The sequence below is a fragment of the Lagopus leucura genome, unplaced genomic scaffold, assembly GCF_019238085.1.
Source record: "Lagopus leucura isolate 7727_CA_CO unplaced genomic scaffold, USGS_WTPT01 Super-Scaffold_100001, whole genome shotgun sequence".
Taxonomy (NCBI): domain Eukaryota; kingdom Metazoa; phylum Chordata; class Aves; order Galliformes; family Phasianidae; genus Lagopus; species Lagopus leucura.
In genome coordinates this window covers 23,847,439-23,861,616 of record NW_024962262.1, presented here as the reverse complement: position 1 = coordinate 23,861,616, position 14,178 = coordinate 23,847,439, and the positions used below count along the sequence as shown (strand labels likewise).

Below are 14,178 nucleotides of genomic sequence, written 5' to 3'. Positions count from 1 at the left end.
AGAGGTGCTCAAGGCCAGACTGTATGGGTCTCTCGGCAATTCTGATCTGGTGGATGACAGCACTGCCCATGGCAAAGGAGTTGGAACTAGATGATCTTCAAGATTCCTTCCAATGTAACCCATTCTATGATAAGATTCTACGAAACTTGATTTCATATTTAAAAAAAAAGAAAAGTAGAAGTACATCCAGCTTCAGATGTATTGACTAGGAAAACAAATATAAAAACTGTGATATGACTAAAAAGTTCTAAGTGTGTTTTAAAATGCTACTATTTCATATGTGGTCTTCATGACCACAGAGAAGAGGATACCTTAAAATTGTGCTTAGGAACTTCTGCATAACAGAATCTCCAAACTAGTCAGAATCACTTATTTTATTGAGTTAATATAAATATGTGTATGAACACATCTATGCACATTTTGTTCATTTAGTGTAAGGTCAAAGTGTAGCTGAACTCATTTATTATGGCTTAATCAGCTTTATATTGGAGGACAGTGTCTCATTTTAATTATTAATTCTATCTGTGTAATCAAAATTATTTATTTGAGTTTTTTATTGCTTTATTCTGAACTTAGAGAATGATTTCTGGCAGGTTCTGACTGGGGACAATGTCTTCTTTTTTTTGAATAAAATAAGATTATTTTACTTGCTTAAACAAATATATTTCTGGCACACAGTTTGAAACTAAAAACATCCATACGCCTGTGTGAATAGGTAGCTACAGATAGCAAACAGTATGGAGAAGGTAGTAAAGTTTTTTTTTTTGTTTGGCAATTTGCATATATCTAACAGGGAACTATGTATGTGGTGGAAGATTAGTGTGATGCAAAATGGCCATAAGGTACAATGAATGGGATTCATTTTGCTGTCTCATATGACACAACTTATTGGACCTGTTCTAGATTGCTGCTTTACAGTGAGGTGAATTGTACCTTGGAGGTGTAAATGTATGAGTAAAAAATGAGCCTAGGGTGACTAACTCAGAAGTAAACATTTGTACTGTAGACAACTGCATTTAGTCAGATGAATCTCATTCTTGGTGTTTGGCTGGATGTACAGTTGGAACAGAATATGAGGAATGAATTCCTACTGCTGCTTCCTAAACTTAAACGGTGAAGTACTGTTAAACAATTTCTTGGAGTCTTGTTTTTACTTCTTGACAGTTAACTTCTGCTAATGTTCCCTATAATCATATAGTAAACATGCAGTCCTTTTTTTCTATTAATTTCTTTCCACATTTTATACTGTAATTTATCAGTATTATGATGTGAATAGTAATCAGATTTGAGGTAAAATCAGTGAAAAAATGTGGATTGAAAAGCAAAATGGAAGTCAGATTATCTTAAATAAGTCCAAAAGACAAAAAAAGTTCAAGATACTCAAAAATAGAAAGAAAATGCTAATGCCAGTTATGTTCTTTTCAGGAAATAGAACCAGTATTTTAAAAAATTGTATAATTAATGACAACAGAAAACATTTAAAGTCACAATTTTTGACTGAGATTAGAAGTATGTTGGTAAGAAACAGGTGAGAGACAGCATTTGCATCAGTGGGACATGAGCAAGATCTTTAACAAGCTGATGTTATTCAAGTAAGAAAATGGAAAATAAGCATTTATAGCATTCAGTTTGTTAACATCAATTTTATTAGTGATTATGGAAGTTAGGAAATATTTATTATCCCATCTCATTTTCAAATTTTTGTAATAAACACTGATTTGTAGTCTGAAGCTCAGGAAAAGATGAAACTATAAAAGCAGAATATCCCCTTTTCAGGGAATACAAACAATACCCAAGGAATTCATTTCTTTAACTAATACAGTGTCAGATAAGTATGTCATTTCACAAGGAAGCCATTCTTTGAATGCTTCTCACTTGAGTTCAAAATAGGTCAATATGTAGCTGAAGAATAAGTCTTTCCTTTGGTCATTTTGAAGGAGATTATTATAATCATACCAGAAAAAAAAAAGACCAGAAGCCAGGTGCCTTCACAGAAAGTTCAAAATGTTATAATCTCTTTTAATAAAGAGGGTGTTCTGTTTATTATTTTGTTTGCTTGGTTTCTTTTCAATATTTTTAAAAGTTGAAAATGAATTGTGTATGAAACAAGTTTTTGTCATGTATCCATCCCTTAGTAGGATGTCACTGAAACTACTGAAAAGCATGACACTGCAACTAAGCAATTTTGTCTCCTGCAATTTAATGGCTTAAAGCATAAACATCTCTAAAGGAGTTTATTCATCACTGAAGAGCATCAAGACAGCTTAGTAGTTTTAATGGTGATGTACATCTTTAGATATTCTTAGTTGCATGTCTGCTACTCAGTCCATGACTAAAATTAAAGGAATCGGGCTCAAGAGATGAGTTGTACAGAGAAGCAAACTAGAACACAGTAGAAAGCTGAGACTGGAAATACCTTTAGGTACTTTTAGGAGAGGAATATGCAGAAGACTAAGGCTGTGCATGTAAAAGTGGTTGGTAATTGGAAGTTCGTAGATCCAAATTTTTTCAGAATGATTCTGGAATGGGGATGGCAAAGAATAAAGACATGTTTGAGGGATGACTGAGTTGATGAGAGCCTTGAATATACACTTTCTTTTCTATCTTTTTTAGAGCAGACGGATTAACCCATGGTTTCCTGAAATGTATAATCTTGAGTAATTATTATAGGCACCAACAACTGAACACCATCAAGTATACCTGATGGTAGATTTTTGAAAGTGACTTTTGGTAATGCAGTTTTCAAAAAATGAAAATCTGAATAGAAGAAAAAGTCATATATTATATTGGGAAGAAAGTATTTATGACTTTCTGAATGCCATTAGTGATATATTCAGATAAATAAGAGGTTACTTAAAAGAAACTTATAGTATGGTCCTGGCATTTTGTAGTATGGGGTCATATGGCATGTTCTTTGCATTTACACAAAGAGCATTTCAAAAAATGTAGGGGAATTTTGTTAAGTATAGCAAGACATCTTTATTTTACTTGGAGAAACTGAGATGGTATTGAGTTGTGGGTAACGTTATTTTTTTTTAAAAAAGGAGTGGTTTCTAATTCTAGAGATGAATGTTAAGATCTCTGTTAAAATCTCTTTTCTTTATAAGTTAAAAAAGCGCAGTATCACAAGAATAATTTTGCCAATTATAAAGTGGACTAATATTGGGGGTCTGTGACTTATCAGTGGAGTAAGAGTACTAGGAAGGGCACTTCAGTCCTTATAGTGAAGCTTTGTGTGTGCAAAGATAATTTTTGAAATGTTAAACATCAGATTCTTAAATACATAGAATTCATTATTTGGATCAGATTGTAAAGAGCACTGAACTAAAGAACTCTCCAGATTTGTCCCTTAAGAGTGTGTTATTTGTTTGCTTAGTATGGCTTCCAGTTCTGATGCCTAATTGAAAGCCTTGTCTATTCAGAAAAGCTGGGTCACCATATCTTAAATTGCAACGTATGTCCTAATTTGCTACCACTTTTTCTTATGAGTACAAGTAGAAACAATTAAGGAAGTAAAAAAAAATGAGGAAAAAAATGTAGCTAGTTAGGGTTATGTTTTGCAAGTCATAAATAATTCTGCATATCTTGTTTTCTAGTAAAGACTGTCAATTGTTTTTGGAAGCTGTTCAACTCATCAGTCAGTATGTGCAAGCATAATGCTTTTGGCATTTTGCTGCCAGTCCAGAGGGTGGCAGATCTTTTGTAGATCGTGTGAACCTAGCTTGGACATCTCAGAATCCTTCGATGTTTGAAACAGAACTCAGTGTCTACACACGTGCGCTTGAACTGATCCGTGGTATTTGGTTTTGGATGAGGCTACACTGACTTCATTGTCTGTATCTCATTTGATTGAAACACCCTTTCGTTCAAAGTATAGGTGTCTCTGAAGTTTAAAATAGTACAGGTTTTTGTTGTTGTTGTTGTTTTTTGTTTTGTTTTTGTACTGATTGGTTTTGTTTGCTGGGAGTCAGGTAGCATAGTCCTACTGTCAGGATTCGAACATAGTAACTTCTTTTGCTTCTTTGGTGTCTCACGCAGACTTATTTATAGAAAATTCACAGAAGATATAAAAAAATCTGGTGGAGTTATTTAGGAACACATTTTTGCACGTTTCCTTCGTTGAGGAACTTTAAAGTGAAGCCACTGTAAATGTAAAGTTAATATTTTACCACAGATAGAGTCCTTATTTTATACACAAAATCTGTAGTAAGAGAGAATGCTTTTATATTCAGCACTGTTAGTTTATCACTCTGACTTGTTTGAGCTACAGAGTATTTCAATATCCTATTAGCAAAATTTCCATTTCTTATTGCAGCTAGTTTTGATAAAGATGAAAAACTGGTGTAGACTGTATATAAAAATGAGTTAAATTATTCAATTAATACATTCTGCATAGCTTAATCCCATTTTTTTCTTGGAGTTAAAGGGCCTTCTAGAAATGTATTGATAAAGCCACTGTATTTAGTTTTCTCATAGAGTTTGTCTGCTGTGTCATATTATGTGTGAATAAAACTCATTATGTTTTGTTTGCACAATAATTATATTTTGTTGTCCTGTAAATTCCTTTTGCTCTCTCCATCTCATAATGTGTGCTGTAAAAGCACACATAAATAAATAGGATAAACAAATTAAGCTGTTTAAATAAATTAATTTACTCTGCAGCTTTGTATTCAAATCTTACATGCTCACTGGATTTCATTTTAATGAAACCCTTCTAAGAACAATGCGTTGTAAGCCAAACAGTGAAATTATATATTAAATTAATGATTAAATATACCGTGTTCCAATTTATACCAAATCTGTACGCTGTGCATGCTTAAATCCTCCTAAATCTAAAGAAATAAATCTTCTACATTTGGAAAGCATCTGTGTTATAATCCTCCTCTTGAATACCCAGTTCATGGATACATAAACACAATCAAAGTCAAAATAAGCCTAGAGCTGTGATGCAGTTAAACTATTCTCATCAATGTTTTTGACTTAAAAACCTGAGACTGTTAACTAATTAAACATTTTGAAGCACTGTTCTGAAAGGTCTTCTACTACTGCATTAGTAGGCCCATTGAATCCCTTTGCAGATTTAACAGACATTTATTGGAAATCTTACCTAGAACGAATCTATTGATTACTGCAAATAGTTGTGCTGCTAAGTGTCATAGGAATGAATTCAACAGAATTAATATTCATCTTACTAGTGTGCATGAAGAATAATTACTGTTGTAAAATCAATGTCCAGTGTGAGGAGCATGATGCTCTTTTCAGAAAAACACTTTAAAGACATTTGTAACTGGAAGTTTTAATACATGTTATTGAACATACAAAGTGCATTATTTTGTTACTGAAAATTTTTGGTGAGTTGAATGTATACTCTTTTTCTTCATTTCTTTCGTTAGAAGTCAGAATTGCTACTTAAAAATTATCTGTTTTTTTAATTACTTGACCGAACCAACCTAACTCACCTATTTTAGCCAACTGCAGGGAAAGATAGAGGTTTTTATCAAAAAGGACTGTTCTGAACTGTTGTTCATTATTTCGTTCAAAGTTCTGTGTAACTGTTGGATAAATCACTCTGGTGCATGTTGACATCACATAGCAAAAAGTGTAGTCTGAGCCATCACTTCCGTCATGCTGTGACTTTCAAAATCAAAGGACATCTTGAAGTGCATTGTAGCTCCTCCCATCTATTAAGACATGCTTTCCTTTGGATAGAAGAATGATGGTAGGCATTTTTTCTCATTTTGAAGAATTGATAAGGCCAAAGTTGCAAAACGCTCTTAGAATAAGTATTAGTTAATTCTTGGTTTGTGTTCTACCATTTGGAAGACAGACTCTGGTCTGGTATTCTTTATGATCCATGGCGGTTCTTTAAAATCTCTTTTCTCAAAAAGTCCTTTGATACTAAGTTAGGGAATAGAATTAATCAGGAGTTAAAACAGCAGTGTCTGGTCTTTATTTATTTAGTAAAGTACATTATTTTACATCCCGTAAGGCTAATGTCTGTAGGCTAGTAAACAAAATGTATATTTCCAATTCAGCAGCACACTGATTTAAGTGACTAAAATAAAACCCAAAAGCAAAGCAAAACCTTTATTTTTGTAAGTAGTCCAGAAGGCAATTTAAAATCCTGACAGCACGAGCAGCTTTCACATTGCATACTAACATGAGTTTTGAGTCCTAAAACTGTAAAGTTTCTTTTGAGAATACTCTGCAAATTCTAGACACCTCAATGGAAGAAAAAAATAGGTTTTGATTTAGGACGTATGTACAGTTTAGGGAAATGATCCTTGGAAGCCAAGTTTTAACATGCCTTTTTTTAAAACTTATTTTTCATGGGGTATAGGAACGTGTTCCAGACAGCCCTTCTCCTGCTCCTTCTCTTGAAGAGGGCCGAAGACCTGGCAGCCACCCATCCTCTCATCGAAGCAGCAGTGTGTCCAGCTCTCCTGCACGGACTGAGAGCTCTTCAGACAGAATCCGTAGGTCACATTGTTCTCCTTGTTAACACTTTAAATTTGATTAGGTGCAGCTGTTTTTTTCTAATCAAAATGCCCTCATCTTAAATAGATCTCACAGGTATCATGTTCAGAAGTTCAGCTGCAATATCTATTTCCCAACGTCATGTTCCCCAGTTTGCAGTATCATAATACCTGATGCTACATTACCAGGTACTGATATAAACTGCCATCATGTTGTATTAAACATAAAGATACAAGATACAAATTACAGCCAGGAACCAATTTGCTAGATTAGTTTTTAGTACTGAACATATAGTTGTCTTTTTTACTTAAAGTTTTATTTAATTTGGCTACTCTAGTTTGACTTCTGAAATGAATCTGGCTTCATAAGCAGCATTTTACATCATAGAATTACTTGGAAAAAAAAAGAAGAACAAGTGTAAATAAATTAAAAATATGTATACTTCATAAATTCTTAAAATGTAGAAACTTGTAATGGTGAGAATTGATACAAAGAATGTTATTACCTCATAGTTCACATGGAGTGGAGTGAAATTTAACCATAATTTCGCAGAGCAATACCATTTTTATTAAGGCCCTAGGTTTGGGATGTAATTTATGTGACAGAAACAGTGGGCTCTATATTATTCCAGGTTAGGATCCGATGTTTAAAGTGCCTATTGTTTTAGGATATTTAATTTACATTGAACTGATCAATTTCCTTTGCTATTGCTCAACTGCAGTTTTTTATGCTTTGAAAGCATCTTTCCATAGTGGAATTCTTCAGCAGGTAGAACTGGAGGATTTAGCATATAAAATGAAGACTACAAAATAGCTATGAAGTAGCTATATATATATATAGACGTATTGATTAGATGCAAACATGAGTTTTCTAGACTGTTTCCATTCAAACTCTGCATTCAGAAAGTTAGTTCTTCACTGACTTTCAGATGAAACATCTGTCATTACTTTATGCTGAAAAATGAGTTACCAAAAAAAATAAATGAGGCCTGACCATGACAAGCAGAGAATTCTGTTTTCTTATCACTTGGATAATTGAGAGTGTAGATTAGACTAGTATCCCATATACTGTGATTTATTTCCCTATTTTTTTATGAATTCATAAGTGAAATACTAAAAAATAAATACTTTTTTTTCTTTCGAGTTATATATTTATTACAACTAGTAAATGTCTTTTTTAAAATAAAAAAGTAAACAGAAAGAATACTATTGTTTTTGCAGTGGAATTAAACTTCTTTTTTTTTTTTTTTTTTTTTTTTTTTTAAGAAGTGTCTTTTTCCTTTAGTTTTGTCTGCTTACCTACCAGCAGACAAGAGTGGAAGCTCTGCCTGTTGTTTCTCCCAGTAGTGATCATAACAAAGTTCCTTAAACACAGGATCACTTCAGTAACTTACTGAAAGAAACAATCCTTTTCTCTCCTATCTGGTTTGTTGTCGTCACAGCTGATTCTTAAGAACATCTGCTTTTGTAACACCAGCAAGAATAAGATGGCTACTACAGAACTATGAGTTACCTATGAAAAAAGGTTGTATTGAAAATGGGCTAAGCCTGTTGCAAATGCAATTTTTAGGGATAATTTAAGGATATAGTGTACCTTCTGGGAGTTTCTGGGTTTGTGAGACTCTCGGAGCAGCTTTTGTAGATTTCTAGCTCTCTGATTTGCAAGTCTGATGTTGCACAATTTCTGAAAAATGGTGATTTCTTACCTGGAACACTACAACGCTTAATTTAGATAATACATAAAATAACTTGTAAAGCTAACTATACCCCATGCAATAAATGTCTCCCTTAGAACCTTTTGTTCTTTTGCTGACTGTTTTGACTGGGATTTCAGTTCTTGCTAAATAAACAAGAAAATATCCAACTGACCCAAGAAATACTGAATTCTCATTTTTAAATTGAACTGATTTTAGAAAGGTTCAACAAGAGGAAACTGGCTCACAGTCTATATGCTGATTACACTAATTAAGTAACCTTATGACTACTAGATTTTTTGAGTAATTAAGAGGGAGAGTAGGTAAAATAATTAGAAATAAATATTTTTAACGTAATAATTGATTTTATTTCTGTGTGTGCTTGTGTCTAGCAGCTGTCCATCAGAATGGGCTATCTATGAACCAAATGCTGATGGGTTTGTCACCTAATGTCCTTCCTGGGCCTAAAGAAGGTGATCTGGCTGGTCATGACATGGGACATGAGTCAAAAAGAATACACATTGAGAAAGGTAATATGAATATTAGTACTTCACTGTTTCACTTTTTTTTTTTTTTTTTTTTTTTTAGTAGCTAAGTAATAATTGTGATTTACTTTATACTGTGCTTATTGTTGATGTTTCAGAAATTTAGTTATAAGAGAATGATAGCTTTCTGGATTCTTCTATTTTGTGGTCCTTGACATTAATGAACAATATTTATATAAGGTGGGAATTTCACAGATATTACAAAGGGGAGCGAGTGAAAAACAGTTTTACAGTACTGTTGTGTCTCTGACCCTTATACAAGACTGTTTAGGTATTAAGTTTCTGTCTCCATCCAGTTGACTTTAATGACCTACTTCCCAAAGGAACTGAGCACCGTGAAAATTAGTCCATGTGTGCAAAAAGAAAAAAGGCTAATACCAAGTCATTAAATTAGGGAATTGCATAAAATGAGGCTGGTACACATTATATAATGGGATTTAAATTTAATTGAGTATATGACCAAAGTGTTTGATCTAGGTGAATAGTCCACATGCACTTATACTGATCATGACACCATTTAATCTCTATTGGTATTCAAAGTTATGTTCTTATACAGAGTTGTTACAAGAGGTTTTGGAGGAGTGTTTGAATTTTAAAAGGTATATTTCATACATTATGTTTTCTAAATATATACAAATTTTAAATATTATTAATGGACAAGAAACATTTTGTTGGAGGGGAGGTGAGAAATAAGAGAAATCAATTGAAAAGGTATTTTGAAGCTTATCAGAAAAAAACAAACCAAACACTTAATTGAGAACAACGAGAGAGAAAACAAAGTATAACAGCCACATATTGAAACAGCTACAGAAACTCTCTTCAGTGAGAAAGATTTCAAAAAAATGACATTTTGTGTTGTATTTTACATTTTATCAGCTATGAGTTGATACTTGCTCTGCTTTGTGCTTAAACAGTGAAATATGAAAAAAAATTAATATCTGGACACTTCTATTCTGGACAGGTGGCATATTTAATAGGATTATCCCCCCAAAATTAATGGAAACATTTCTGTTATATGAACCATTTAATTTGGTTCATTGAACACATGACCTGTTTTAGCTTACACTGTGCCTTCACTCAGCCCCCCAAAATTGTATCCCTGCTGTGAAATATGATGTGATCAAATAGGTTTGTTTTAAATTTGCAGAAATGATTTTTTTCAGCCTTTGAAGTTACTCATTGAAGTATAATCAGACTGGTAAATCTGGCAAAAAGAAGTACATAGTAAGAATGACTACTGTTTTTTCTGTCATTAATTTTTTTTTAAAAAGGCTTTCTATAAGCAAAGCAGTGATATTCCAAATATCCAGTTAAAATTTTTTGCAAGATCTGTTCTCAGCAAAACTTCTGAGAATGCTGAGAAAGCAGGTGTTTTTCTTTGTTTAGGACAATTCTTCTATTTTCTAGTTGATTTTTTTGTTGTTGGAGGCTTCTTTTTTTTTTATTGTTTTGTTTTGTTTTTCCCTTCTGTTTCAGCCTTTTGAATTAATAAGAAGTATGGGCTATCTAGATTGATAGGGTAAATTAAAATTTGTTTTCTGTCATGACTACATTTATCATGTCTCTTGTAGCAGTCCTGTAACTTTAATACTGATCTAATCTGTATAAAAACAAGTGATTTAGCTTATAGATATTCGTGGAGATAGTAATTATCTACTTCTGTCACTGTGAGCTTGCAATCTGATTTCCAAACTGTTGCTTACCACTGCAAATCAGTTAGAATGTAGTAATGTTAAAAAATAGTAACAAATGTGGATAGGCGGTAGTACTCTTAAAGTTGAAGACATCACCCTCATAACCTGATCAAAAGAAAAAGAAATCAGAGGAAAACAGATATTCTGAATAAGTATCATGAGCATTTAAGCATTATTTCATTTTCTTCTAAACAATTGTTGGCACGAATCTATCAGCTGCAACTACAAAATGGTCTTTAATTGAGCCTTTGAGAGCCTGGGAAATCCTGCTTGGTAGAAGGGCACTGCCTTTTCTCTTCTTGAACCTTCTTCCATTAAAACAAAATGAAAATAGTCAAAATATCTGAAATGTTCAGAGCTTAAGGAAAAATTTACTGTCAACAGAGAAGTTAGAAAGGGGGGAGAAAAAATTATAACACAGACAGCTGATCAACATAACAGATTTGTAACGTTTTAGCATAAGACAGATAGGCTTATCATCTTTCTCATCAGATCTACAAGTAATGTAAAAAAGAGAATGCTATTCAGGTTTTAAAGATTATATGTATTTCTACTTAAATTCAGCCAGATTTATTCCCAATGGTGAGAATTAGTTTGTTTTCACTGGTTTTAGAGACCAGTAAATCACTCTTGAAGTTTTCTTTATTTTTAATTTGCTTTTAGACTTCAAAATATGTTCTCAGATTCTGGTGTGCCCAGCACTGAGTGACCTCAGCTTCCATTACAGACAGTTTTTCACTATCTCACCAAGAATCAAGTTAGGTTCTTTGGGTCTGATTCACTGCCAATATGTCAGTATTTGTTGCAGAAAATTAGGAATAGCTTCTGTTTTCAAAGACAATGTGTAAATGGTGGATGTTGGGAATATCTTCCAGCTACTGATTCCAAATACTGATTCCAACTTGCCCATTTCTTATCTTCATGGTGGGAAAAAACTCAGCATAGGCATATGAAGTTCCACTCACTTTCTGAGTTCCATGAGAAGAAAAGTTAGATCTGTTGAGTTGTGTTGTGTTTCATCCAGACTTCCAGTCTGAACTATGGAGGACCTGCAGGAGATGCTGCAGAGCACTTCTGCCTCACAATTCATATGGAATTCAAGATGTTACTACCTGTATATCTGTAATAGTCAATTATTGTAGATTTCCAGTACTCTTTTTTCCTTATTAAAGGACAGTGGATTTTTTAAATTCACTGTAAGCAGGCTATAAACTGTATGCAATATTAGTTAAAGCACTTTACAGCCATCAAAGCCAAGTATCTGAGTTTGTAACCTATGATTTATTATAGGTTATAAAATAATTAGAGCTAAAAAGGACTTGTGAAGCGTAAGGATCCATTCAATTTGTTACCTTAAAATTAAGAGCCTGAATCTTTTCAGATACCATAGCGTATCTATGAACGTAATAGTTTGCACTGGATAGTCCCTAAATTTCTGCTGAGGTATAATGTATTACTCAGTTCTTAGGTAGATTCTTGTTACTAGTACTAAGAGTGAAAGTGCAGAACTCCTGCTCAGGTCGTAGCTCAGGTCCTGCAGATCTCCCCATATGAAATTGTGAAAAGAATAGTTTCTAGGGGCTGAAATCCTTGTTCACCTGTTTAGCTATTTTGTATATGAAATCTCAAAAAAAGCTTAGAAAGAAGAAACTAGCAGCAAACCTAAGCTTAAGATGATTTAAATCTGATCTTTTTCTTACTCATTGGTCTGAAGTTTTTCAACAAAAAGTTCAAAATAATCAATGGCTTGGAAATTAACTTCTCATCCCTGACCTCTTTAATGTTGGAAATGCAGATCCTTATTCTTTGTGAACGGAAAAGAGAAGTTGTAACACGTATCTTTGACAAATCTCTAATCACTGTGTGTTGTTTAAAAGAGGAAGTATGTTTTAACATCATCCCTTTTCTCTTCCAATCCTAGCCTCTGGTCTTAGTGCACCTGAAAGGTGGAATTTATAGCTTGGTCCATTTCACAGAGTTTATCTCTTTGCTATGTTCAGATAGCTGCACTGTATTTCATATTGGGTTAGGCAGACTACAATTTCACTTGTTAACTTTCTTCGAAGTACCTGGCTTGGATGTTGTTAAGGGATGTTGGTGACTGCTTAAACCCCCCAGCAGATAATTGTCCAGCAATTTGTACCCTATGCAATATGTAGGAACTTAAGTTCCGTCCTCACTTCAGCCCAGGACACCATTCTGGGGGACAAACATCTAAAAGTTACTTGATTTAACACCAAATTTAGATGCCTAAGTCTTTTATTGAATCTGGCCCTAGGGCATCAGATTAGAATTTTCTGTCTGCATCAATTTATATTTTTTTAGATTGACACCAACAGCAAATGAAGCCTGAATGTCATGCTTACATTTTAAATTGAATATGTTATTTGAGGTGTTATGGGAAGGACACTTTCTTGTTGGAAATGTGCATGCTGTTTTCTATAACAAAATATAAAATATTCACCATGTTCATAAAAGAAGCTAAATTCTTTCTTTCAGAAAAGCTTTTTACCTTTGATATAAGGGAAAATTTCTTAAGTAATTTTCAGATTATCAATAGCAACCTCATTTTGACTACTATGATAGCAGCAATTAAGGTGTAACTTTATTAAATCCACACATTAAAAAGTCTCAATGTTTGTTTCTGGTTTTATTTTATGCCCCTCCTTAGAGATGTGAGCTGTCTTAGATTACTGGTTACTATCATATAAAACAAAATGTTCAAATTCCATGCTATCCTTAGTGTGAAATAGATAATAGTTTAAATATTTGAAAGTTGTAATTACAGTTGTATTTTACTGTTAGCAGTCAAGCATCAAAAAGGAACTAATGATAAATATATCATCCTATATATAGATATTCATCCTATATTTTCAGCAGTAAATTCTTGCATATAGAAAGAGAGAGTATACATCATGTGTGTATATATATATATATATGTATATTCACCTTGATAAATATAGCACAGATATGGCTATATTTTTAGAAATATGAAAGATTCAGAGGAAATTGTAACATCAACAAAGATTTTCTTCTGCCTGACCTGTGCTCAAGCAAAATCAGCAGAAAAAAGCTCCAGAAGATTGCTAATTTACGCTTCTGCTCACTGTTGTGATTTTAATTATTTCTCTGGAAAAAAACTTTTTTTCTAGATGTTGTTGGCAGTTGATCTAAAAGCGAATTTTCATTCACAGCTCTACTGCCCAGCAACTTCTTCTGTAAATATATTTGTGTGTTCATTTTCATTTTTGTATGCATTTATATGGAGAGAATGTATGCACAATTTCTTCATGATTTTTTTTCTAAAATATTTTTATACATCCTGAATTTACAGAATTTTGCATTTTAATGGAACTAGAAGGTAATTAAGAGAGCTTGGTGGGCATCTATCTGCAAATACAATTGACATGTTTCAGTTCTGTACTCTCACTCTAATTTTTAAATGTTATTTTGTCTTAATATATTAGTTCGGAATTCCTTATGATAATGAATTCAGTCTATCTATTTTTATCATCTATCGCATCGTGAAATCAGTCTTTATTTGAGCTTTCAATATTTCTAAAGCCCTACACAATACGTATAGCTAAACTTGTAACCTCATAGGTAACATAGAGGTACACTAAATGAAAGCCAGTACCACTGAAATAATCTTTGTGTAGTGACTGTTGGTGTGCCTCTTCATTCGGCCCAAGAGGCCAAAGAATGTTTAAAGCACGTTAAAAACTATTGGAGTTAATGGAAAAATGAAATTGCAAGGTTTTTTTCTAAA

General features: G+C 33.1%; 1 protein-coding gene across 5 annotated transcripts in view; it reads left to right on the top strand.

Annotated features, from left to right (window-relative positions):
* DACH1 (dachshund family transcription factor 1) overlaps window positions 1-14,178 on the top strand; it is a 356,177-nt gene that overhangs the window by 246,421 nt on the left and 95,578 nt on the right. For 3 of the 5 annotated variants that reach the window (XM_042867808.1, XM_042867810.1, XM_042867811.1), the window contains 2 exons: window positions 6,341-6,476; window positions 8,566-8,700. In XM_042867808.1, the coding sequence (XP_042723742.1) occupies window positions 6,341-6,476; window positions 8,566-8,700 (271 nt within the window). Of the gene's footprint in view, window positions 1-6,340; window positions 6,477-8,562; window positions 8,701-14,178 lie in introns of all 5 variants that reach the window. The other 2 variants (XM_042867806.1, XM_042867809.1) reach the window with 1 other exon arrangement.